At 43.8% G+C, this 27,011-nt stretch overlaps 2 protein-coding genes across 3 annotated transcripts in view; both read right to left on the bottom strand.

Annotated features, from left to right (window-relative positions):
* Window positions 1-5,782: 5,782 nt before the first annotated feature.
* Window positions 5,783-12,092, bottom strand: ddx5 (DEAD (Asp-Glu-Ala-Asp) box helicase 5). 2 transcript variants are annotated; one of them, XM_076032520.1, is made up of 13 exons: window positions 11,929-12,092; window positions 10,975-11,140; window positions 10,748-10,844; window positions 10,500-10,633; window positions 10,313-10,378; window positions 10,045-10,186; window positions 9,784-9,944; window positions 9,478-9,650; window positions 9,275-9,385; window positions 9,121-9,182; window positions 8,982-9,041; window positions 7,164-7,385; window positions 5,783-6,228 (listed from the first exon to the last, which is right to left on the bottom strand). In XM_076032520.1, exons 1-13 carry the CDS (start codon window positions 11,973-11,975, stop codon window positions 5,789-5,791), a joined length of 1,881 nt encoding a protein of 626 aa, XP_075888635.1. In that variant the 5' UTR covers window positions 11,976-12,092; the 3' UTR covers window positions 5,783-5,788. The 2 variants fall into 2 exon arrangements, with proteins under 2 accessions (XP_075888635.1, XP_075888636.1); XM_076032521.1 differs by having other exon boundaries at window positions 6,057-6,228; window positions 7,151-7,385.
* A 4,387-nt stretch (window positions 12,093-16,479) lies between these two features.
* smurf2 (SMAD specific E3 ubiquitin protein ligase 2) overlaps window positions 16,480-27,011 on the bottom strand; it is a 46,450-nt gene continuing 35,918 nt past the window's right edge. The window contains exons 12-19 of the mRNA XM_076032518.1: window positions 25,680-25,881; window positions 23,785-23,888; window positions 22,861-22,975; window positions 22,073-22,251; window positions 19,751-20,009; window positions 19,463-19,664; window positions 16,929-17,004; window positions 16,480-16,825 (exon numbers count right to left, since the gene is read on the bottom strand). Coding sequence (XP_075888633.1) covers window positions 16,726-16,825; window positions 16,929-17,004; window positions 19,463-19,664; window positions 19,751-20,009; window positions 22,073-22,251; window positions 22,861-22,975; window positions 23,785-23,888; window positions 25,680-25,881 — 1,237 coding nt within the window. The 3' untranslated portion in view covers window positions 16,480-16,725. The remainder of the gene's footprint in view (window positions 16,826-16,928; window positions 17,005-19,462; window positions 19,665-19,750; window positions 20,010-22,072; window positions 22,252-22,860; window positions 22,976-23,784; window positions 23,889-25,679; window positions 25,882-27,011) is intronic.

The raw sequence follows: 27,011 nt of genomic DNA, 5'->3' as shown, positions 1-27,011 counted from the left end.
TGTGTGAGTGCCGTCCTGCGATGCGACTGCTGCTCCCAGATCTATTTTGCTGTGTTGGCCAAACAAAAAGCCCTGTTTTCATATGAGTGACTGACGTGGAATGCTGCACAACCTCATGATGACGGCCTCATTACTTTTGCCTGCCGTTTATGCAGACACATGAATACAGAGACATCCTTTTTTTCCTTTTTACATTGCTCACACTGCACTACTTAACCTGTTAACATTGGTGTTCACATTACGTTACATTACATTCCTCGTATTGCACTACACTGAACATTTCCACCTCGACTTTTCCTTTTCTTTTCTTTTTATGTTTCTTTTTATTTTACTGTCACAGGGTATACATATGTACACTTGTATGTATGTATATAAATATATATATACATATATATATATATATATATATATATATATATATATATATATATACATATATATATATAAATATATATATATGTATGTATATATATTTATTTAGGTATTTTTAGGTATATTTAGACAGACTTGTATATATTTTATATTTAGGTATTTTCACGTATATGTGCACATTAATGTATTTTATTTATATATACTATGTAGACTTGTATATAGATCCTTATTTTACTCCTCCACCGAGTTGCCCACTGTTTATAGTTTATAGTTTATTTGTACTTCCGCTTGCACATTGTTTACTTGTTTACCCTTACTTTTACTTATTCTGTAGTTTGTTCTTGTTTTTTAAAACGGAGTCAAATTGCTTGTTTGGCATGCACAGAGAAAGGGGTGAGAGCTAGCACGCTTTGCTTCTTCTCACTCACTTTTCGAATAGGTCACTTATTTTCTTTTCTGTGTTTTTGTCATTTTGCTTCCTGAGATTCTCTTTCTATATTATCTCATATTGAGGAACTGTTTAATAGCAGTTAGGAAGCCTTGTCAAATTTGCATCATCAAAATGAATTATACATGAGGGCTTTGGTTTACTGAACATCACATAAGGTTACAGAGGAAACCAAAGAACAAGAGCGATCGAAACCTGGAAAAAGTGGCTTCGAAGGGAAGTTCAAACAGTTCAGGGCTATAAAAATATGACTTAATCCGTAATAACATTCATGGTTAAGCCCAGGACGTGTGTGTGTCATTAGGTGGCGGATTCTGTTTGATCAGCGCGCAGGCTGAATAAATCCCATGAGGGGCAGAGCGGCAGAGCTCGTTCCTTTTTAAATACCACTGGTTATCTGGCACACGCCTTCCACTTTACGCACGGAGCCAAAGTCTGTCGTGAAGAGTCCACGCTTCAGCGGCGCAGAGGCGAGGGCTGATAACAGAGTTGGCAAAGCTGCAGGGAATGTGCAGTGTTTGACTTCCAGCACCGTGAAGTGGGCGGCGGGGAGTCGGAGACGCCTCCTCCGCGGCGTCGGGAAACAATGAGACTTTCTTCACGCTTCTGCGTCGAAATGGACACAGTTCAACGAACGCGCCGCCGAGGTTTCGTGCCTGCAGCGGGTGTGTCGGCTACACACCCGCTGCAGGCACAGGTGGCTCCTCGGACCCACGCCCACATACCTGGGGACAGGAATGAGGCAAACGCAAAGAAAGTACTAATGAACTTCTGACGGGGAGGGGGGAGTTGGCCTTGACCCCCTCAGTGTTGCGGTGTCTGTGACTGAGTACAGTATGCCGGAGATCCAGTGAGTAAAATTTACAAGCAAGCCAGGAAGGTATTTAAGGTCAGACGGGCCTCCTGACAAAAAAGGGAGGAGAAGATTGTCGCAGCCATGTGAGGGCGAACGGTTCTGTACAACACCAGCTCTATGTTTTATTTTTTTTAATCTTTGTTGTTCTATGTGTATTTTTCTTTTTTTTGAGAGAGAGAGAGAGAAAATAGAAGCGATGATCCAAAATACGATCAGGCAACACTGGCCTTTCTTGCGATTACGCTGCGGTGGTGGCTTTGGGTCCAACCTTTAAAGGTCCAGTGTGTAAAGGTTTGTGTACATATACATATATATATATATATATACATATATATATATACAGACACACACACACACACACACACACATATATATATACACATATATATATATATATATACATGTGAGAACCTGTCTAAGGGTAGGAAAACCAAATGACTTTTATTGCACTGTGATTATACACTTTTATTAATGTATTTATGGGCAGTATGTTAAGCTTTTAACAATATCATTCATTCATTCATCTTCTATACCCGCTTGTTCCTATTCAGGGTCACGGGGGTCTGCTGGAGCCTATCCCTGCTGGAGCCTATCCCAGCTATCTTAGGGAGAAGGCAGGGTTCGGAATCGAACCCACGACCTTCTTGCTGTGAGGCGGCAGTGCTAACCACTGCGCCAACAATAACAACATAAAAATCATAAATCAAGCCAATTGTTTTTTACACACTGGACCTTTCAATGACAGACGGCTTAAAGAGACATATTGAGGCATTTAGCGCAAGAGGATTCCAATATTTCCCTGCGGCGCAAGAAAAGCTGACAGAGAGCTGAACACTCCTTTGAGCACAGAGTTGAACACCTGAGGAGGTGGCAGCAGCTTTGCTCTGCGTGTTGTGATTGTAAACCTGTGGGCAAAAGGTTGACAAGCTCCAAAACAAAACAAACCTGTTGTTCAGTCGTTCCTCTGCCAGGGCTACGTTTACACAGAGCCTGTCCGTTCAGTCTTTCAAAATGCCCAACAATTGATTGGGAATTTATTTGCAAAGGTTCGGCATAGTTCAGTCGATGGAAAGTGTTGGCTGACTGCAGCGGAAGGTGTTAGCAGCGAGGGGCAACAGTTGTTTGAGTTCAGGTGTCCTGGTCCATAAAGTAGTGGTGCGTTTTTTTTCACATGTTGCACTTGAAATGCTTAGATTAGAAATAAACCAGCCCCGCAAACAATGAAATGCAACACATATAAAGTTTATGTAATATAATATACAACGGCTGGAACGGATAGCAAAGTGTGATATACAGGACAAGCGAAAAATATTTGTGTGGTATATTTCCAGGAAATACTGGTATTTCAGTTTTAAGTGTTCTCAGAACTTCGCAACGCTGCGTTTAACTCACTTCAAATGAAGTGAACGGGTCACCTGTGCATTTTTCAAACTGAGTAATTCCACTCACAAACAAGCAGGACTCGAAGAACATCGATCCATAACTCATCATCAGAGAGCGGGGGAGAAAATGCAACTTTACAAGTGAAACGTGTTTATTACTAATGCAGGTGAGTCTGGTCAAAGGTGGGCGTGGCTGGAGAACAGAAAGGGGAACACAAAAAAAAAAAGAAAAAAGATCTCTGACGCGTTAGTTAATGAGCACTGGGGTTTCCACGCAGGGCCAAGGTTCAGCGAACACAGCCATTTAGAGCAGCCGCACCCAAGAAGGGACGACAGTTAAAGACCTGTGATCCACCGTGACTGGCTGACCTGTGGCGCAATGGAGGGAGGGCGGAGGAGGTGGTGAGAGGCAACCTAATGGTTACTTGAATAGTTACTAGAGGAAGAAAAAGAAGAAGAAGAAGAAGAAGAAGAAAGCCTTTATCAATCCCACATTGGGGAAATGTGCACGGTTACAGCAGCATACACAGTGAATTAAAAAATGAAATAAAAAATATTGTTTACATATCAAAATAAGTGCTAAAAACAAGTCAACGTGAAATGTAGGTGTGACAAATGACAAAACAAGATGTGAATATGTGAAAGCGGCTCCTTGTTGCAAAAAGGACCAAAATCAAAAAAGGAAAAAGGAGGGCAAATATGGTTTGTTATGCCAGAGAGCTTCGAGCACAATCTGGCATCAGGCCCATGAGGAGGTGATGGATCCTTCATGAGACGTTCATGGACCCCCACCCGCAACACCCCCAAAAGCCCAACAAACCTCCTCATGGTCCTTGCAAGCCTAATCCGCGATCCCAGGATGTCCATGTTGTGCTTTAGAGCACCGTTTCTCAACTGGTGGGTCGCGACCCAGAAGTGGGTGAAGGAGCTGTTTTGATTGGGTCGTGGCTTCTGGATATATATATATATATATATATTAATAGATAAAATCGTGGGGATTTGGTCCGCAGGACACACAATTCAATAATTCCAATAATTTATTTACTAAGCGTGACACTGGACTAGAAAGTTGGACTCGCGTTTTCATTTTTGTGAAATGAATTTGGGTGCAGTGGAATAAATTTGGGTCTCGACTTCATAACAACATTCATTCACAACTGGACTGGATGACTGTATGACCGCGAGGCATCGTCAGTTCATCAGGGTGAGAGGAATGATTCCAGATGAGGCTACAGATGTGTCAAAGGTATCCAGGAAGTGACCCCCGGTGGCTGGAATTCACCATTACACTGTGTCTGTGTGTGTGGATTGCAAAGCTTCTGAAGGTATTGGTGGGTATTTTGAGTGCTAAAGTCATTTGATCAAACTTTCAAAGAGGTATGTATATGTATTGAAATACTTATATTATAAATTCATGCAAGCTTTTCTTTTCCTGACGTGTGTATGCATTATTTTGGCTGAGGCTGGACTTCCTCAATCTTTATACGGAGTTTATTTCTTTATTTATTTTACATCAGAGAAGTATCCCTGTACTTTGACAACCACGTTTACTACTAATTAGAAACCCAGAAATACTGGTTATAAACAAGCCCACACATGAATTCACTGATGATAGCTTCAAGTTCAAGGATGAATCACCTGGGGGAGTCCCTGGCAGTCGACGGCGAGTCGACAGGTCAGGAGTTGGCGACACCTACTGTGTACTGCGTGTACTGTCTACAGTTTCTGCATAGTCGGTGACGACCATCCCTGAAGTTGTATAGTTAATACTACTGCCGGTATGTCTTAACCTCAACAGTGGCACTTCAATGGACAACAGAGCCCTCGTGTGGTCAAAAGTAGAACTCCATGAAGACAGTTTCTCTTTTTTTTTTATTCTCCGAGTGGAGTAAAACATAAAACCGATCCTAATCCGACTTTTCATTTTGTAATCAACTGTTTTTATATGGCTAAATTTAATCTGATTTTTTTTACTTTGAGAAATCTGCCTCCATAATATTTGATAATTTAAATTTCATTTTCCTTTTTGTGCTGATCGGTTATACCCGTTCTTGTCTACATATGGAGGCCAACATTAGTGCATTTCTTAATTTAAAGATTTCTAGAGCTCAAGGGGGCATTTTACCAATTCACAATACTGCTGTAAAACGTCACATTTCATTTGAAAAAATAAAAAAAAAAAAGTCTAATTTCTGGTTGGCGTTTCTAGAACTTTTCATTCTGCACGTTTTGTTGGTTACCAAGACTTAAATTATGTGTGAGTTTTAATGTTAAATGTTTGGCTGTCATTGTGTGTAGACTTGAGTCAATACCTCAGGGCTCCGACTGACAAAAATAAAGCCTCGTTAATAAAAAGAGAAGCAATTTGTTTTTGTTGTTTTATTTCAAAGATCATGCAGTGCACTTCCAAGGTCGAGTTTTACATCACTTTCAATGTTACACATGGAAAAAAATACATTTGAAATTACCTAGTACAAAACTTAGTATTACTGAGGAATGTAACAAATTAAATACATAGTAAGGAGGGGAGGGGGAAGGAAGGTGTGCAACGCCACTAATGCTGCACTGCAGATCTTCATATGACAAGTTTAAACTGTAACCTGTTGCGTGTAAATACAAAACAAAAAAAAAAGAAAAAAATTCTAGATTAAATGTGAAACTTAAAACGAGACAAAAAAAGCAATAAATTACTTTTTCAAGTGTTTGGGTGCGTCGTTTTGTTGGTGTGTGTTACTGTGAGAACTGCGGGGGGGGCATGGCGTAGGGCACCAGCGGGGCCGGGTGCTGCTGGGGGGCCGGCGCCTGGGGGAAGGGGAACTGGGGGTGTGCTGCCATTGGCTGCTGAGCGCCGTTCTTACCGGGGGCAAACTGCTGCGCGGGGAAGCCGCTCTGGCCGCCGAAGGCTCCGGCCTGGACGCCGCCGCCAACGCCGCCGAAAGCAGACTGTCCGTTGCCGTTGTAGGCGGCAGCGGCGCCGCCGCCACCGCCGAAGCCGTTGCTGTTGCCGTTGCTGCCTCCGTAGCCGCCGTTCACAGAGTTTGCGCCGCCGAACGATTTGCTGCCGTCAAAGCCGCCGCGCCCGTTGTCCCGGTCCCTGAAACCACCAAAGTCCCGCCGGCCGTATCTGTCCCTGCGGTCATAATCACCACCGCGGCCGCCCCTTGAACGACCTGGACAGGGGGGGGGGGGGGGGGGGGGAGGACGAGAGAGCGAGAGAGAGAGAAACAGCCACTTAATAAGACTGAAACCAGGACATCGAACACTAAGAAATACTTTACAAGTATTGGGAAAACATCCATCTGGGATGTGTGAGTGTGTGAAGGACAGGGGAAACGGGACATCATGTTGCATGACACAGGTGTCAAACTCTGGCCCGTGGCCCACAGTGCACTTACGTTTGGCCCACGAGGCCAAATACAAAATCACTACTAGAGCCGCCCGGCTGGTGTGAAACCAGAAGGCTGCGTTTAAAACAAGGTCTATAGATTTTCATTTACGTTGTTTGGATTTTGGTGAGTTTTTTTTTTTTTTTAATTGAAATAAAAGTATCAAGTTATAAATGGTATTGGTAAGCTTGGACATTATGTAAAGGCTCACCGTTATATCTGGAGGAAGATTTTTTTTTTAAATAAAATAAATATTCATGTTGGCCTGCGGGCTTTGTCCAAGTTTTAAATATTGGCCCCACTGTGAGAGAGAGAGTTTGACACCCCTGCTGTATGTGAACGTGAAAAATATGAAATAACCAGAGGACAGCTGAAAAAGATAAGGTAAAGTGGTAGTGAAAGTGATATTAAATAAGATTGAAAAGTTCGACATAAAAAACATTTTCTTAAAGAAAAATCAGGAGGAATAAAAAGATTTTTTTTTTAATTATTATAATAGAGGGAAAGAGGAGGTGGTGACTCTGTTCCACACTCCAGCACAGCAGGTGGCGCAATTGCACCCATCAAGTGGGTTAAACAAAGAAGTTGAAGACCAGATTGACTGACTAGCCACTTGTGGGAGATCGAGAGAGGAGGAAGAAATGAAGAGAGTCAAGCTTCAGGAAAGGTGCCGCTTGCTTACTGCCGCACCGTTTCTGTATCTCACCAATTAGATTTACCTCCTCTGTCTTCCGCCATCTGGAGGAGCTTGGGGTTGATGTCCTGGTTGGCCTCGCGGAGCACAGAGATGAGGTCGCCCGCCTGCCGCATGTTGTTGGGCGTGAAGAAGGTGTAGGCCGTGCCCGTCTTTTGGCTGCGGGCCGTGCGGCCGATGCGGTGGATATAGTCCTCAGAGTTGTTGGGGTAGTCAAAGTTGATGACAAATTTCACGTCTTCCACATCTGCAAGGAGTGGGCGTTGACGTGTGGCATAGATAGAGAGAGAGAGAGAGAGCGAAAGAGAGAGAGAGAGGGAGAAAGAGAGAGAGAGGAGGAGGACGCACGAGGCGTGCCCGCCAGCGCCACCACATCAACAATATCACAGCGTTAGTACCAGAGTCACAGAGGGAGGGGGGGTTGGCAGGCTGGTTAAAGAGAATAATAATCAGCACAGCTGGAAGAGACCATTGGTTAGAATAGAGCAGATGAACTTTATTGATCCCATCTTGGGAAACTACGCTGTTGCAGCACCAAGGACAGTACAACCAAAGACACTACACAGGTTAGACGAGAACACTGCTCCGTGGGGAGACTACGGTGGGAAGAGAGAAACGATGCACACTCCATTGGCTTCTACGTCCGGCTTACCCGCATAAGCCCCGCCCCCTTCCTCCTGGCTCCGCTGTCGGAACCGGAACCACCCCTGTCCACGCAAACAATGGATCCAAAGTCTTACCATTTCTTGGAGTATGCATTCACTAGTCCGTTCCCATTGCAGCAAACTCCCCATTAGTCAAACAACCATCGGGGGGGCGCCCCTGCACAGCGGGCCGGCTAAAAACGCACTCGACCCGTTTTCGTCGTCTGATAGCGGAGCGCAACGTTCAAAAGGCTAGCAGCGTGGCGGCGACTCTTGCCAAGGAAAAACACCCCCCCGTAGAGCTGGGGGGAAAAAGCCCCCATTTTGTAGGGAGCCCACAAAGAGAACGTCGGCCCCCCACGAGTCCGGAGCGCCCAGCGCGTCTGTCACAACTGTCTCTCAGCGTTGGCAGGTCTCGACATGACTTTGAAACGCAGGCGAGGGAGGAGTGTGAGCTTGGATTCTGTCCCACTAGCATGTCCCACTGTCACCAAAAAGCGCCAGTAGCCATGTCATTACAGAGGTGAGCGTACTGAACCAATCTCTAACGCTTGCTCTTCCGACACAAGATTACGGAGCTGCCGTGTTAAAATGCCACCCATGCTTCCACAGAGTCAAGGCAAGGAAAAAAAAAATGGAAAAAATACCACCTCCACGACAAAAAAAGTAAACAAAAAAAAAACCCAAAAGGGGGTTTAAAAAAAAGGGACCAAAAACATCAAATGGTTTTGCAGGGCAGTGCTTCCAAAAAATGGAGAGAAAAAAATTGCATGCGTGACAATAGGAGGCTGGTGGTGGTTGGCTTAGAGCTGGGACAGTTAGAGAGCCGGGTGGGTGTGTGCAGCAGTCCAAACCATGGCCAGAGAACAGACGAGCTGGTGGGGGAGGAGCCGAGACCAGCCCTCCACTTGTCCCCCACCGTTTGCTTTTCGCTTTTAGACAGGCCAGCGCTAGGGCCTGGTCACCTCTGTATATCTGCACGACTGGGAGGCCCGTGCCTCGCCAGTCAGGACACCTCCAAGAATCCTCCTTCCCCCTCTGGAGAACCTGGGCTTGTCATGCCAAGGCCCTGCCACACAGACCGCTCCTTCAGGGAAGGGGAGAAACTCAGAAAAAAAAAGCACAAGTGTTAAAGAAAGCACATAACACTTTCTTTTGTCTCTCTCAAATTTGTGGGGGCACTCAGGGAGGATACTGACCTAGACCCCTGGAGGCGACGTCAGTAGCAATTAGGATGGGAGCCTTTCCGTATTTGAACTCTGCAAGACAACACAGTCATTAGGTGGATCCATCAAAGAGTTAAGACTTGGAAATAATTTACGTTTTTTTTCCACTTACCATTGAGAACCCAGTCTCGCTCCTGTTGGCTCTTGTCTCCATGGATGCCCATGGCTGGCCAGCTGGAAAAATCCAAAGGGTCAATGTTACTTCACACAGTGAACGAAAGGATTTTTTTTTTGTAAATGAAGACAAACTTCGTTTCAACACTTACCCATCCCGCCTCATCCTCCTGGTGAGGTCATCACATCGCCTTTTGGTCTCCACAAAGATGATGGTCTTGTTCTCCTTCTCACTCATGATTTCCTCGAGCAAGCGGATGAGTCTAAAGTGACAAATAAGATTAATTAAAGACATCAAATGCCTCAATAAAAAAAAAAATTAAATAAATGATTGATTGCGCATGTAGCCTCTCACTTGTTTTCCTTCTCTCCGTCATTGCAGACGTCCACAATCTGCAGAATGTTGTGGTTGGCGCTCAGCTGCAGCGCCCCCACGTTGATCTGGATGTGCTCTTTCAAGAAGTCTTCAGCCAGCTGGCGAACCTCTTTGGGCCATGTGGCGCTCCACATCAGAGTCTGACGATCCGGCTGTACGTTTTCAAGGAGGTTGAGCAAGTGGGAATCGATTACAAATCTGATCTACACTTGGTCCCAACAGCATCTCTCCAACACATTTCACAGTGAGTGGAATTTCTTTTCTTTTAAAAAAAAGAAGACTTACTCTGATTTGGTCGACAATTTTTCGAATTTGAGGCTCGAAGCCCATGTCCAGCATTCTGTCAGCCTCATCCAACACGAGGTAGGTGCACCTGCGGAGGTTTGTCTTTCCTGATTCAAGGAAGTCGATCAGCCTTCCTGGAGTCGCAATGCAGATTTCCACACCTTGGGGGGGCGGGGGGGTTAATAAGTTATTTCATCATCCCAAAACTTGGGGAGAGGGTGGCTGGCTCGCTACATTATGCTGAAACAGAGGCTACAGTACCTCTTTCCAGATCACGGATCTGAGGTCCTTTGGGTGCTCCTCCATAGATACAGGTAGACTTCAGGCGAGAAGCTCTGCCATACTCAGCAGCCACCTGTTGCACCTGCTGTGCCAGCTCACGGGTAGGCGCGAGGACGAGACACTGCAATGCAAAAGGAATTTTTGTATTAAAACATTATGACATTGTGTGTTGCCATTTCGTGTACAGCACTTTCAATGACTACTTGAAATGTGCATCGTTAAAAAAAAATGTCCTGTGACTACTTACAATTGGACCATCTCCACGTTCGAGGAAAGGCTGGTGGTTAATGTGGACAATTGCTGGCAACAGATACTGGGGAGAGGAGAAAAAAAGACATTCATGTCAAAACGGTGACTATGATGCGAGTGGGTGGGGATTAAAAAAAAAACAATACAACACAGATGTTGAATAGGAGAGTAAGATTGAAACTTACTGAGAGAGTTTTGCCAGAGCCAGTCTGTGCAATTCCAACCATATCTTTGCCACTGAGGGCAAGAGGCCAGCCTTGAGCCTGGATCGGGGTGGGTTCCGTCCAGTTCATTTTGTTGATCACATCCATCACATAAGCTGAGGAAGCGGAGCAATTAAAAACGTTTTAAAAACAAAACAGATCTTTTTAATTATTTAATTATAATTATTATTTATTATTTATTATTACACTTGACCTTATGTCATACTTACAGGGGAAGGCGGCTTCGTGAAACTTGGTGATGGGGTTTGGACATTCTCTGCCTTTGACTGTGATGACTTTGGCCCTTCTGTATTGTTCGACCTCTTGCTGCGAGAATTGAAACATGTGAACAAGTTAAAACCAGAGGTTGTTGCCGATTGCGTAACTCCCAACACGTGTAGCGGCGGCGGGGGAAGCACATTTTTAACACGGTTACGCAACAGTGCCGTCACCATACCATAGACCGGCGGGCGACGTCCGGGTGCTGCTGATAGAAGTTCTTCTCAAACTTGGGCAGCTCGTCCAGGTTCCACTGTTTCTTCCGCAGTCTGTCTCCGGGGTTGCCGAATTTCCCACCGCCTCCGCCGCGGTTGCCCCCAAAGCGAGGAGGTCCGCCGCCATACCTGCCATTAAATTGTGTCGTTACCACAAGTGGAAAAAAAAAAAACAAACTCACGTTTCCCGACGTTCAGAATACCACATTTGAAGTGGGGGAACGGCAAGACGATAAAGAACCGAACAAACGTTTCGAATTTCGTAGCTGCCATGCACTTTCCACCCAGCGGTGGAACAATGGAACACAGCCGGCATTTTGTACATCGCATCCACACCGCCACATGGCGCCGAGCCGCCCAGCCAGCTGTGTGACTGGGAGCCGGAGATGTGGACCGCAGCTCATCCGGCACACGACGGTACTTAAAACGTTAGCTTAAGCCGGAGTTAAAAATTCAGATCACATTTGAGAATGCAAAATGAACGATGTCCACTGTATATTGGGGGTTTACATAATATGTAAATATACTTTCTTTTTTTTTCTCAGACGACACGAACCGCCGAGGTGCTGCGTTAGCCGGGAGCTAGCCGGAAGCTAGCCTAGACGCCGCTATGCCGGAACACGAGGCCAAACTAGGCCCCGAGCCAAAGACAAACGGCGGCGAGCTTCGCTTTACCGGCTTAACTCGGAAGCGGACGATAAAAGACAGATATATGACTTGATTCGAGTCAAATGGCGTCGTCATTGAAACGCCCGTCGATGAGCGTTGGTTTCAATTAAATACGAGTGGAATTTTCCAAAAAAGACATTCGATTTTCTTGCGGTAAAAAAAAAAAACGAGAAAAAAAAATCTCGTCAGCCATTTTAGCGAAACCACCGAGCGGGGCCACAACTCGAGAACGGAAAAATGTTACTCACCCTCTGTCTCTATCTCTTCCGCGGTCTCTGTCTGAGTATCCAGGCATGTTGTAAATAATTTAAGTATTTAAAAAATGAAAAAAACAAGACTTGGTTTGTGGACAAGCTGCCGACTGTTGGGATGAATCGACAACTGGACTCAAATGCCGGTAGTGTAAAATCAAGGTCCGGCTTATATAGCGCGTTCTACCTTCCGATGTATTCATCCGCCATACGGTTCTAACGTTTCCGCGTATATGTACGTATTGCTAAACAGCAAAGTAGTTCTCAAATTTGCATTTAAGACCAATTTGAAGCCAACCTATACATGGACAACCTTTTACCTTCTATTAAATATATATATATAGTAATTCCAATAAATAAAGTCCAAATCAACAAATTCGGAGTGAATAGAAAACACACACAATTCAACGATTAAGGTTTGTTTTTCGGAATAAAAAACAACTTAAAGATACAAATCTCTTCCTGATCTTTGTTAAATCTATGCAGCGTATATTTTACAATAAAATCTATTTCTAAACAAGGTTGGCGGATGGATATGCAAAGTACGCCAGGTGTTACAGCGAGATCTGCCTGCCGAGAGTTGAATGCATCTCGCGGGAGTTGTTGATCTGAGAGAACCAGGGACTTTAAATTCTGTTTTTTCCTCAAAGATTAGCTACAGTTTGCACACAGCAGGAGGGGAGTCTGGCCATACTGTGAGTTGTTTTATGGCTTTGCTTTTTACTTTAGACCGAGTTTAAAGTCAGAAACCCAGATCTATTTTTTTTTTTTAAATCTAGAATTCTGAGATAAAGGTTAAAATCAAGATGAGTACTATATGGTTACCTTCCATAAAGTAAATCACTATCTCCGGGAAAATAATAATAATAATAATAATAATAATTATTATTATTATTATTATTATTATTATTATTATTATTATTATTATTATTATTATTATTATTTCTGTTCATGGCGATTCATGGCGATTCATGTATCACTATTAAGTGATTTTTATTTAACGTCTCCGGCTAAAACGGCAGTAACAACTGAAACGAAACACGCGGACGTTGTTTGCTATCATTCAACGTGAGACTAAATGGTCCTTTATTGCTGGACATCTTCCTCAACAAGTACACCAAAGATCGCGGCTCGCTTCTGCTTTAAGTGAGCGCGTTCCCGCGATGTTCCCCCTCATAGTAGCAAAATTCGGCATAACACCAGCCGTGACCGTATTACCGGCGAATTACAGTAAATGACGTAATCAAGGCCAACCCAAATGGGAGAGGCGATGTTTTTTGTTTTCAATTGACGTCACTCGGCCGGGAATTTTACCGTATACAAATCTAAAAAGGTTTCTAAGGGGAACATTTTTTAAAAAGAAGTAATGGCAACTTGTAATTTATGTTTAAATTTCGTGTACATTCTGACTTCTATACGTCGCCTGTGGGTTATATAGGCCAATGGAGTTGTCACGTTTGAACAGGAGTGGGCAAACTACGGCCAGGGGGCCATATGTGGCCTGTCAAGCTTTTTGATCTGAACTTGAGGAAATTATATTAATAGTCAGTAAGTCATTTAATAGCTGTATTTCATCCATTTTTCAGTGTTTTAAAAGTCATTTCAATAAAAACCTAAATATTGTGGGGCTTCAAAGAGATATTTTGTTGCGATGCTTTTGTTCATTTTCAATTGGCATTAAAGCACGTTTTATACGTATCATGTATTTATTCCCCTATGAGGCGGCTCACCAAAACACTCCATCCATCTGCTCCTGCTCCAGCCCCTCTGTCACATTTTACAACCCATTGCGGCCCACCAGTCAAAAAGTTTGCCCACTAAACACTTGGTCCACGAGGGACGCTATATAGCGTAAAACTCAGAATGTGGTCTTAACCAGACTGAAAATGCAAATATAAATCCATTAAGTTTGCAGCTCAACACTGGGTTTTACACTCCCCCCCCACCCCCAACCCATTTCAACTCATCTCAGCTGGGGGTCGGGGTGGTCCTCCATTGTGATGCTTAATCCACTTCCCGTGGTCTACTCAACATGTATTTACACCGCCCACTCCCCCACCCAAAAAAAATAATCAAGCCTCACCAAAAACCAATTTAATGCAAACAGGCCCCCAGCAAAAGCTTTTTAGATAACCCCTCTCCCAACCGGATTTGAAAACAATAAAAACCACACAAAATGCAACTTGGACATGGCCTTTACATTGTTAGACAAAAGCAAGTTTAATAATTAGAACTAATTACACACAAAAATAAAATACTCTTACAAAATGATAGTGTTAACAGAGATCAAATTGCATCAGTCAGCTATGAGAGATATAATCCTGCTTGGAGATCATGCTGTTATAAAAAAAAAAATAATAATAACAAAAGAGGTGATGAATGAGAGGACACAACCTCTCACTTGTTTTAAGAAAGTGTTCATGTCTTCAGTGAGAGGCGGCTACGGGGTGAGATGCAGAGCGGCGTGGTGGAGGAACAGACAATAGAGCCATCAACTTGTGCACTGGACTTTAAAGGCAAATGATTATTTCGTTAAAGAAGTCCCAGTTAAATACACGCAGCCGCCTCACTTTCCGTGTGTGTGTGTGTGTGTGTGTGTGTGTGCAATTTCTTCCTAGCATTTTTTTTTTTTTTTAACAAAACCCTTTGACTTAAGTTAAAGATAAATTACAGGTCGCTTGATCCACATATATGAACAATATCTTATTATTGTACAAAGCACCATCTAAGGACACTTACCACGTTTGCATACACATTAGCCCACAACAAATAAAATGAACAGGTGATTTTTTTTTTTTCCTTTAAAAAAAACAGAAGAAAACAAAAAAACGACGTGTATGCAAATGTTAAGAACAGTCCACGGTCATGGAGATTGCTAAACAGGCAGCATCTTTTGGAAACATTCAAGAATTTAACTTTTTTGTTTTTGTTTTGTTTTGTCGTAGTTGCAGATAAACACTCCCTCCCATTGTCACTAAATCAAAGAAAGAACACCGTGGAAGTGGCGCAGCAGGCTAGCTAGCATCTCATTAGGTTCCCTTTCAACCACGAGCACATATACACACATGCAATGATGACTCGGTTATCATGGTCGGCGGTGGGCGTATAGAGTGAGTGGTGGGGGATTCTTCGACCGCGGCGACATTCAGGAAATCCAGGTCAGAGGTCGGCCTCAGCCCTCCGCTGTCAAATTAAAGGACGCGACAAACTACACGACGACGACGACGACGTTCTCCTGAGAATGTTACAAGGTAGAGCTCTTGGAAGTCTTGCATGTTTAGTGGCCACAAATAAAAATTGTGAGCAGGGGGTGTGGGGGGGCAGTGTGCACGCCAAACAAGTAGTATGTCAATGGTGTGAAAACGTTGTCAGTAAATGGGCCATTAATGCTGTATAGCACCACATAGGTAGATAGATAGATAGATAGATGGATAGATGGTGGTTGGTGGTGATGAACAGGCGCCACAAACAAGGGGGGTGAGTGAGTGTATGTAGCCCACGGATTCACTTACACACAATACCATCGCTTTAAATGGTATGTTTTTTTTTGTTGTTTTTTTTTTAAGAGAATGGCATTTATAAAGCACAGTTATGAAAGAATTACTTTAGAAAAAAGGGGATACCACCACATCATCGGCGTAATGAAGAAGTTAAAGGGTCTGTTGGACATTTCCGAAGATTCATTCGATCAAAGTCATTATGGCACTCAGGACATTGTATGTTAAGGATTTTTTTCTTTGCTCCTTCTACACTTGCACACCTGGAGAGAGAGAGAGAGAGGTCACGTACGGAGATAAACAGCATCGTTGTGTGAGATTTTTTTCTTTTTTTCTTTTTTCTTTTTTTTTTAGCCAATCTGGCATCTTTGTTCTTTTGTGTTGGTGTTTTTTCTTTAACAGCAACATTTAACATTGTGTTATTCTCAGGAGCAGAGGAAAGGGGCCCAGGGGTCTGAAATATGACAGCAATAAATTATATATATTATATAGAATTTAACTGTTTCTTTTTTTTAATGTCCCTGTTATATAAAAATAACACATTTCAAGCTATTCACTCATTGGATGAGACCAGAAAAACCAGCTGTTGAGTGTGCAACCCAGTTTTCAGGGGTTGGGGGGTGGGGGGGCAGCACCTGGCTGCTGGAGCTACGTTTCAGCTCCCTGTAGTGATCTTCAGGGTGGGGGTCCAGGCTTTGCCTTGCTGATTGCCTCAGGAAGACGACTGTCGGGGGTGGAGGGGGGGGGGGGGGCAGCAAAGAGCCCGAGTCGTTCACCCGCTGCATCCAGAATGTAGTGTTCTCAAGTGGTCGTGGTGGTGAGCGTTAATAACCCTGTACAGTTAGTGAGTGGTGGACTGCTGACCTCGCCAGGTGGATCGTTGCTACATGAAACAGTCTTTTTTTTTTTCTTTCTTTCTTTTCACAAAATTGCTATAATGAACTTCAGAAAAAGGAAGAGCCGGCATATTTTGCAGGTTCCTCAAGTTAGTAAAAAGTCTTGAGTTATTAGCAGCTGAATAGATCCTTTTTTTTTTTATTATTATTAATAATAATAATAATAATAATAATAATAATAATTAAAAAAAATACATTAGAGAGGGCTGGAGGCTCTGAAAACAAACAAACAAACAAACAAAAACAAAAAAAAAGGTCAGATGACATCTTCTGACCCTCTCGGCCAACCCTCCCTCTCTCAGTTTGGCTCCGTGTTCTCCTCCAGCTTCCCCTGGCGAGGCGGCACCGGATGGCGGATGCCTCAGCGGGCCGCCTCCTGCTGCTGTTGACGCTGCGGGAACTCACTCGACAGCGAAGCCGCACGTCTCCTCAATGGCAGTGAGCAACTTGTCGTAGAGTTTGTCATAGTGTTCATAGGGAGGAATGTCAATCCGATTGAAACTGGAAAGAACAGCAAGTGGGGGGGGGGGGCATTTTTAAAAACACTCGTCTCCAAAATGCAAACTGCTGATGAATGCGGTTGAAGACGTGACGTGTTCCTTACCAGGTGTGGGCCTTGGGCAGGTTGTTGGGACTGGCGTCGATCTGGTGGATGGTGAAGAGCCGCGGTCCAGCAGCACCTGCGGAAACAGCGATTTTTGGTTGAATTTTTTTAAGATTCAAGATTCAAGAACTTCATTGGTCACAGGCTCAAAGGACGTGCAGTGAAATGTAAAAGTGGCAAAGCTAAAGAAAGATTGTGAAAAGTGCAGGAAAACAACATTCACAGTATAGAAGGAGTGCACGAATAAATAACAATAATCAAGAATAACACATCAAGAATAGAAAGATAATAATAATGATGGCAAACCTTTTTCCATCCAACATTTGATACATTAACTCGGTTTGGAAAAAGATCCAAACAAGAATATAAGCTTCTAGACAGGAAGTATTTTTTTTTATACACATCTCTATTCTCATAAAATTTCAAAAGGTTTCAAATTAAAAGGCTCTTTGTAAACTTATTCAAATCCCCTCATACCAACTGATGGATCAACCAGCATGGCTGACTGTGTTCGTTTAAGGTCATTCTGAGGACGTGGTGCCCTATCATGGAAGTAATGGTTCTCACAGGTTGCTCATAAGGAGCCACTCTGACAGACAGCAGGAAGTCACCAGCTTACTTCAGGCACCGCCAGCTTAAGAGACCAGAACGGGGTTTAGAAGCCTTTCCTAAATGAGGGAATGGGTTTTCAACCTCATGGTTGATCCTGCACACAATAATGTATTAAAATATAATACTCAAGAGTATGTAAGTGTCATCATACAGACATTATATACACAATTAAGTTTTTCATCGCGGCTCATCCCGCATTCACTGGGGCTGCTGGTATGGATTTAAACTGAATTGCAACTAAAGATTATCCGGCTGCAAAGAATATTTACAAGAATTAATATAAGAAAATTCTTCTGTTGATGCACCAAAGTGTCAAGTTTAAAGATGCAACAGGTGTCTGACTTTCTTTCTAAACTGAATTTCTTCCAACATCCTCATTAAAAATGACGATTGAAACCATCATTGTTGTTTTATGATCTTCAAACCAGTTTTGTCTCTGTATTGACATAGAAAGCAGTACGTCCTTCCACATCGTCAGCAACAGCCGGCAGGCACCTCGGTTGGTTGGAAACCAGTCGTCCTTCCTGTTTCACCGCCACGCCCTCACTTATTAAAAGCTCTTCCTTTAATCCGAGCCTTCATGTGAGCGTTCCTGAACTGAGGTAGTGACTTCCTGCCGTCTGCATTTATTTTCATGGCTTCAAGAACACATTATGTTTACCTGGGCATTCTAGGGCCCTGTTCCCACGTCGTCACTTCTCGCGGTTTTCGTGATCCGATCGGCAAAAACCACATGAAGTGACCCACGTGGGAACGAGCCCGCATGCGGATTGCGATCCGATCACTAAAAACCACCCCGGGGGAGGCGGTTTCGACACTTCTGATCACCGACGTGTGAACAGAAACGTGGTCTTTGTCCGCATTAACGACCGCCCGCCTACTCTTCTCACTTCTCCCGTGTAAGCAGAAGTAAGTACTTGGGCGGTGGGGTGGGGCGCCACCACTGGCCCGTAGTCGCACCCCACCCCACCCCGCCGCCTGCCGTCTGGTGGCGTCATTATAAAGTTAAAAACAAGAAGCGAAACCAAATCATTTCTGTTGGAATCTTTTTTGTTACAAGTAGAGCGACCGTAGATCGTAGATCGTTGGGGTGCCGCGGCTATCAGAGCAGAGACAAAAGCTGCAGCCCTCCTTCTATTACATCTTTTTTTCCCTCTTTAGTCGGTGCCGGAGAAGCATCAGCCGGCTTTGTCCACAACAAAGCCGGCTGATGCTCAAGGACGAAAAAAAAAAACCCCTGAGAGACTCAAACTTGTTCAGCGACCCGTCTGTATTGTGTTGCTACAGTCCGCAGACAGGAAGTTCATTCTTATTCTTTTCCTGGTAAACTAGCCTCGGTTCTTGTGCTTTACTGCCCCCCAGTGGTTTAAAAACAACGAGCGCTTATCTTTTCAAATGGAAATGATGCATGTGGGGCATTTGAATATGTAGTGAGGGGTGGTGGGGGTGTGGGATCCGACCACAAGTGGCCACCAACCTGGTGCCACCCCTCCCCCTGAACCTCTAAGGACCACATGAGTCGCCCCCTGCAGGCCTGTTCTGAAAATAGTACAACTCATTGAGCTGAGGCTAAAAACCCAATTCTAGCCAACGTTGCCAAGTCGTTGTTGATTATTATTACTGAGAACTCACTAACGTGATCAGTGTCCTCAGACGGATCAGTTTCTTTAATAATAATATATAACTGAGAAATTGTGTTATTTCAGGAGCAAACTGCAGTCATTCATCTCCTCCATTTGTTGTTTTTTTTTTTACATTAGTGGTACATAATTATAGGGTTCATTGTCTCCCCTCAGTGTGCTTTGTGCAACACCATCTCTCTGACACACACACACACACACACACACAGGTAGAAGCAGATGAGCGCCCTCCAGAGTCCAGATCTGGGACAGACAGCTGGACGGTGCAGGCGACGTCTTTACCTTGGAGGGCCTTGAAGCCCTGCAGGGGAACCCTGGAGGAGCCGGTGACGAACTGCAGCAGCCGGGCTCGGCGCTCCTCGTCAAACGACTCCACCGCCTTCCAGAACCACTTGACGATGTTGCTGTCGGGGGTGCAGTGCTTGAGGCGCGTGTTGGACTTCCAGTCGTTGATGTCGATTTTGCCCAGGCCGCACACGATCAGCTGCACGGCAGGGAGAGAAAGCGGGATGCGTCGAGCAGGCAGGTGGAGGGAGGGGGGAGGGGACACTTGAAGTCAGCGCTTCCTACCTCCAGCTCCTTCTCGTCGAAGGCCTTGAGGAGGTGCTGGGGGATGACTTCGTTGAAGCCCTTCTGCAGCGCCAGGAACTGGGCCTCGATGCCCCGCAGGAAGCGCCAGTTGACGTAGAGGCGGACGTACTCCTTCTTGGTGTCCTGGGTGACGGGGATGCTCTTGCCGTTGGGCTTGAGCTCGTGCTGGATGATCTCGCCGTAGGCGTTGTGCTCCACGCAGAAGGTGTGGTCCAGCACGCCGGTGATGTCGTTGTCCCTGCGGTGGTGGGGGAGGGGAGAGAGCGCCGCTTCAGTTATTGCAAATGGTCGTCTGGAAGACATGATCTACACCAGGGGCGTGGCCCGTGGGCCGGATGGGTATTTCCAGCCCGGGAGATGATTTTGCAAAGTATGAAAACGAGCTTCAATTTTTCGATTAAAGGAAATTTCTGGCCTTTCTGTTCTAAACGTGGTGTTTCTGCTACGCAAACAAACTGCTAATACCGGGGCTGTGCAAGAAAGCCCAAGTACCGACACTCTGAAGCTACCCTGTCGTTCTATCAACCCCATTACGTCTCCTATTTGCCACCTTCAGTGCCACAAAATGTCTCAGTCGAAAGAGAGGAAAGTGAATGCAAAGTGTTCCAAGAACATGACCAAAGCAAAACAAAGAAACCAATCTGAAGTTCCTGTTAGTTTAAAGTTATGATCATACCAAGAGCTGTTTTGATTGGGTCGCTGCTTTGTGGGCAGCTTCCCTTTAAAAAAAAAAACATATATAATAATATAATTGAATTTAAAATATTTTCTATATATATATTTATATATATATATATATATTACACACACACACACACACACACACACACACACGTATATATATATACATATATATATATGTATATATATATACATATACATATACATACTTATATGTATATATGCATTCACAGAGAAAATAGGCATTTATTATTATTTTAATTATTAATATACAGGAGACACAATTCAATTCAATAATTTCAATAACTACAATAATTCATTGACTAGACATGATAAAAAAAAAAGTGGCCTAGCGTTTTCATTTTTCAACTTAATAAGGAAAAAAAATGATGACTGTCCTGAGACTCCACCAGTTGAGAACCACTGGTCCACAATGTTCAGGAGATTTTGTTTTTCCATAATTATTTTGGAGAATGTGTCCATCAGCAAAAAGCAAATAACTAAGACTCAAAACTTATCCAATGAACGCTTTGTGTATGTCGCCATCTTGTGGCGCCACCATTACCGGTGCATTACCACCATGGATGTATTAAAGGTCCAGTGTGTAGAATTTGGCCCGATTTATGATTTTTATATCCGTAAAAACTTAACACACTGCCCATAAATACATTAATAAAAATGTGCACTTGCAGTACAGTAACAGTCATTTGTCTTTCCTACCCTTAGAATGGTTCTTATTTATATATAAGAATGTACGTAGAGCAGGGGTCGGGAACCTATGGCTGCTAAAGTTAAAACCACGCAGCACCAGAAGTCGCATTAATGGTAAGAAGTGTTTTATGTATTGGATAGCTTCAGTATAACATTTTTTTTAAATACACTGAGAGACTTATTCTACTTTAAAATTGTTGGTCTTGGAGAATTCTCCGTCTTTTACCGATTTGTTTGTTTTTTGTTTTAGCTTTGACAGATAGTTCTGGAGCCCGTGTGGCAATCTGGGTCAATTGATAATAAGGACGCAATGAAAGCAGAAGCGCCACTGTGCTCAAGTTTAGCGCAGGCGGCGGCACTTCTGGGTGCTGCGGGCACGCGGTGGTCTCGTGATTCGCTCTCATGCTTAAATTCTCTGCACAGCAATAAAACAACATTTTGATGCCAGCATGGTTGCCCCCACGCACCGCAGACAAAGACACAGTGGGAAAAGGGAGATGAGAGGAGAGGCACGGAGGTTAGACGTGGAAAATCTCTGTATTTAGTTGTATTAAGAGTTACTAATTAAGAATAATAAATATTGTATGGCTCTCACGAAAATTATTTTTAAAATATTTGATTTTTTCTTTTCGGCTCCGTTCGCCAGAAAGGTTCCCGACCCCTGACACAGAGCAATAAGGGTTTTGCTGCCAGTTACTTGTCATCTTCCGGTCAGTTTCGCCGGGTTCGTCTATACGTAAGCCCTGTAGGGGGCGCTCTCATCAAAGAACTCTCTTACCATTTACTTAACAAACAAGGAAAAATATTTTGAGAGATTTCAATTCGACTCAGATCCTCCGTTCTTGTTTTTGAATTCTGGGATGCGAGTCACTGCACACACTGATGTGTTGGAGTGCGTCTTGTACGTACAGGATCCACACGAGGCTGTTGTGCAGGTCGGGGTCCACCGACTCCATGTCGTCCAAGGTGATGGGCTTCCCCAGCAGCTGCTTGTAGAACGGCAAGGTGAAGCCGCCGTCTATGTAGTGGCCGTGGAACACCGCCATGCCCATGATGCGACCCACGAAGTGGAAGTACGACAGGTGCTCCTATTGAGGGTGGGCACGGGGGAGGGGCACGCACACACACACACACACACACACACCAGACAATGTAAAATTAAAAAACTAATTTAACAGCAACACAGCCGTGACGGACTGAACGATCCCAGCGGGCTGCAATCAATAAACAGACAAACAGCACGACAGTCTAGCCATGACCTCATCTGTTAATGAGCGCACAGCTGTTAAATAACCCAGATGTTGCGTAAGAAACGCCAGATCAGGAGGCAGACTAGACCGTGCGAGACGGCTAATAATGAACTCCACATGAGCAGTGTGATGAGATGTAAACTCAAACCCTGTTCTGTCTATTGGTTTAGTGAAAATCGATTTTTTAATTCCAGTAAATGTTTGTGACAATAATTTTTATTTTTTTAAAAGAAAAAGCAAAATGTAGGCCTTTGATAAGCGACATCTTTTCGGACCTTAAGTCATAATTGGAATTCCATTCAAAGGTATTTTCACCATCACACTCATCGTCACATTGAGTAAAGCCACTCTGGAGTGTCACAGTACAAACAGACCTCTACACAACTACGCCGCAGGATACGGGAGAAGAAAAATCCATTTTATGTGCAGGCCAGAACACGAACTCACGGGGTTGACAGCCGAGTCCGGGTTGATCTGCAGCGTGTAGATGTCGTCTCGGGAGTACTGGAACAGGCCGTAGTAGGGGTTCAGCATCTCATGGGACAGCAGGTAGAGCCACTCCCTGCGCGTCACAGCAAGGAGGAGGAGGAGATCAATCACACGGGTGAAGACATGAAAACTTTATGGATGATATGTGCACTACTCTGTGTGTGTGTGTGTGTGTGTGTGTGTGTTCATTGCATCCTTTAATATCCAAACTACCGTACAAAGAAGTTATTTGGGCTACACTGTTCAGTGCTGCTTTGCTATACATAAGTTTTTGGACACGCTATGCGTTTGTGATATATTGTCTGCACAATTACTGTCAGGGTTTCAACAGTATTTTCCTTTCAGTCACCTAAAATCATTTAGTTGTTATTTTTTTAATCATTTGCATTTGTTTGTTTGTTTCTGATGCAGCCACAACTTTGAAAACAAAGATTCTTCTACAAAAAAAATGTGCAATTGTGTTAAATTATAAGAATGTGTGATTTCTTTTTTTTCTACTCCTCTGTTAGAAATGCAATGTTTGAATCCGGTGTGTAGATACTGAGGAAACGAGAATAAAGATTTCAATATTTGACAAACCCAAATTGCCGTAGTCGATTTTCAGACAATTAAAGTCAAGTCAAAATAGATTCTCATTTTAATGCGCCCCAAATATATTTTACATCTTATTTTAGTGCTACACGTTCACCTGCCACCCTAGTTACCAGCATCAACCACTAGGGTGGCTGAGCAGTAGTAATCCATCTGAAGCAGTTCTCTTAAGATATACATCATGCACTGGCTGATATTGCGATGACAAGAAATTTTCAAAATACCCAATAATGTATACATATGTGTGCGTTGCAATAGCTATCAGCTATTTTTTTCCCCCCGCCATCTTACCTGGCTACTCCTCCATAGTCGAGCCCTTCCTCTCCCCGGAACTTCACCATGAGCCTTTTCCACAGGTCCTTTGGCCTCATCTTCATCACCTGTCGGTATGACTCCTGCAGAGTGGGTGCAAACAGAGGGGGGGAAAAAAAAGCTCAGTGAGGCAAAACGTCACTGGGTGTTGATGCAAAAGGCATCCTGGTAACGTTGTTCTGTTTGCAGCATAACTCTAAGAAGGCCAAACAAAGGCTGGGCAAACTTTCAAATGGCAAACACTTGGTGAAAGGATGAGAGTATTCTGTACGTGCGGATGGTAAGCTCTTGTTTGCATTTTTTGCCAGTCCGGAGACTATTTGTTAAGAGTCTGACGTGAGATGTACTTTTAGAGCAGTCACATGATCCGTGTTGCAAAGCTGAGACCTCAGTGACTAACACAGTGGAGTGGCCATTTTTTTTTTGTACAATTATTTTCCATTAACTGTTCTCTTCAGGCCATATTATATCCACTTGGTTGTGCTGCTTCCAGTGTTGTATATCATAGTATAGCTTTTGTCCAATCATATTTCAGCTTGCTTGTGGTTAAGGCCTTCAGAATTAAAAGGTCAGGTTCCTGTGCGCTCACACTGTGCGATAAACAGTTTATTTTCATCTCGTCTCTTGGTGTTTCATATGAAAATGTGAAAATTTGCAGTTTATTATACACGCATACTTTTGGCAGACTTATTCAAACTGCTCTCATCTCTTTAAAAATCTATTTTATTTCTTAGGTTTTGACAGTAACCGTGATCTTACTTTCCTACTCTTTGGCTGCGTTCAGACTGCAGGCAAATCCGATTCAAATCCGATTCCTTCTGAAATCTGATTTTTAGGGCTATAGAGCTATCTCAATGAGTGGCAATGAGTTTCCTCCTCTGTCCAGGGACTGCTGTTTTTCGACTTCTTCTGTCTGCTCCATTGCGTTACAGTGTGTGTTTGGAGCTGTTCACACTGAGACGTATCTGTCCAAATGCGATTTGAAACGACCTCCCGAATGTGGTTTCAATCCAGTTTGCAAAAATCGGATTTCATGTGGTTTGTGACTATTCAGACTACAAAAGAGCCAACTGGTTTCAATCTGGATTGGCTAAAAATCGGATTTTGGCGGGCAGTCTGAACGTGACTTTAATTGCAAATGTGAGCTTATTGATTTGCAATGCTCCGGAAATGAAGTGTTGCTTGATTGGCCTATATTAAGGTGCAAGTGTGATTTTGTATAGATTCTGGAGCTGCCGTGTTATATGGATGGTATTATGAGATGTATTCATTTAAGTAGGACTGAGTACATCACTGAAGGACGCATGTTCATTCCCTGAGCAGATGGCTCACAGAGTTTGAGGCGGGGTCAACTTAAAGTAGACTGGGCAGGTTATAATTAACATATAATAACAAAACATAGATCTAAAAAAAAAAAAAAAAAACACGTTGAGAGAAAAAGGCCTGAAAACTGATGACCTGGTGCGAATGCAGCCCTGTGTACCCAGCAGCCCCGGCACTGTTCCCTCATGTCGGGATCAGCCAACAAAAATGTCTCGGCTCAGATTAAGAGACAGAGCTGTTCCAGCACATTCCAGTGCATACTTCAGGAGGGTCACGCAGTGTGCCGCAGGTGCTGCCGCTTTCAAAAGCCCTGCAACCTCCTGCCCAAAAGGAACTCAAGTGACGGGGGAAGTGGGTGTGGTGGACCAGGAGTTGGAAAGCCAACACCTTCACTGGACCAGACAACAAAAGTGGGTGCTCAACATGATTTTGGTCTTACATTATAAAACTGAATATGACGTATTTTCTCTCCTTTGTTTTCTCCTTTATCTCATAACGTTCACTTGTCTTCATCTTCAGGATGTGACTGAGCTTTCCCGTTGGCCCCCTACCTCAAAGATTTCCTCCCGGGACACCTCGATGCGGCAGTGGCCAGCCTGCGGCTGCTGCTGGGACAGCTCCTGGCGCAGGATCTTCAGCTTCTGCACCAGGTCCCTCTTGTACTTGGGCACCGTGAGGCACTCGGCCTCCTCCGGCAGCTGACTGGGAGACACCAGGGCCTGCTGAACCTGCTCCTTCAGCTGGCTCTGACGACTGCAAGGGAAGAGCGAGAGAGAGAGAGAGAGACAGAGAGAGACAGAGAGACAGAGATGCAGACAAGCTTTTGTGAATAAAAATGAAGTGAGTCAAAACAGAAAATTAAGTGGAAAGGCTCTGCGCGCAAGTCTAGTGGGGCACTTCTGTTTTCGCCAGTTTCCTGATTACTGCTGTAAATGGGTGTGTGTGTGTGTGTGTGTATATATATGTATATATGTATATATATATATATAAGTAAGGTTACTTTTGCAGACCGGTTACTGTCAAAACCTTCACCAAAGCATCATTTGCAATGATATTTCTTTCCTGCAAATGGTTGTAAGCAGACTTTGCATTCCCCCCCCCCGAAGAATTATTAACAACAATCAAAGTGAGTCAGTCAGGTACTCAAGTCACTTTTAACTGATGACATCACTGAGGTGTTCAAAAGGTGGAAAACTTCCAACAAATCATTCCAAAATGAGATTCCAACTTTCATAGGCGCTCAATGCAGTCATCAAGTTTTGATGCTTGTATAGATTTCATTTAGTACTAGCACAAAACACAGTCATCTCATTTACTGAAAGAATTTGAAATGAGTTCAACTTCAAACCAAACAGTATTGCTGCAGTATATTGCAGTAGATTTGACTCCTTCCCTGTTCCCACCCTGCTGTGCTCCAAAAAAAATGACAATTTCCTCCCATCTGAGACTAATGAGTTGATGTCTAGAGCATTAACGACTTTCTTGACCAAACTACTGGGCGGAGCGACGCTGCGCACCTCAGACAGTGACGGAGTTACTGACTTGTTTTCTGCCTGAAAATAAAGAAGGTCCTGGGTTTTGGTTAGTCCATAAATCATCATCGCCTTCCACCACAATCGCAACCATGACCAGACACTGGCTTCTTCTCAACAAACGTATTGTTTTGATCACTAAACATGCCCTCTGAAATCACTCTGCTCAGCAGGGGATGTCTGGAATGTAGTTCCTGCTAAGCATTATCCTTGAAAAGAAAAGAAAAACCCTGTCTGGGGTTGTTACATCATTTCCTTGTCTCAAATTGTCTTGGTGTATTTAATGACTTTTGAGGAAGGAAGACCTGCATCATTAATTTTCTTAGTGAATTTGCATATGTGCCATGTCAA

Source organism: Nelusetta ayraudi, unplaced genomic scaffold (genome assembly GCF_046127955.1).
Source record: "Nelusetta ayraudi isolate G7.1 ecotype Tasmania unplaced genomic scaffold, CSIRO-AGI_Nayr_v1 ptg000034l, whole genome shotgun sequence".
NCBI classification, from domain to species: domain Eukaryota; kingdom Metazoa; phylum Chordata; class Actinopteri; order Tetraodontiformes; family Monacanthidae; genus Nelusetta; species Nelusetta ayraudi.
This window is presented reverse-complemented; position numbering and strand designations above follow the sequence as displayed.

Coding starts and splice junctions, on each gene's coding strand:
- ddx5 (XM_076032520.1), bottom strand. CDS start 11,975: ATGCCTGGATACTCAGACAGAGACCGCGGAAGAGATAGAGACAGAGG. Junction 10,187..10,312: donor AACGTGGAGATGGTCCAATT/GTAAGTAGTCAC, acceptor TTTGCATTGCAG/TGTCTCGTCCTCGCGCCTAC. Junction 9,386..9,477: donor GACGGAGAGAAGGAAAACAA/GTGAGAGGCTAC, acceptor TTGTCACTTTAG/ACTCATCCGCTTGCTCGAGG.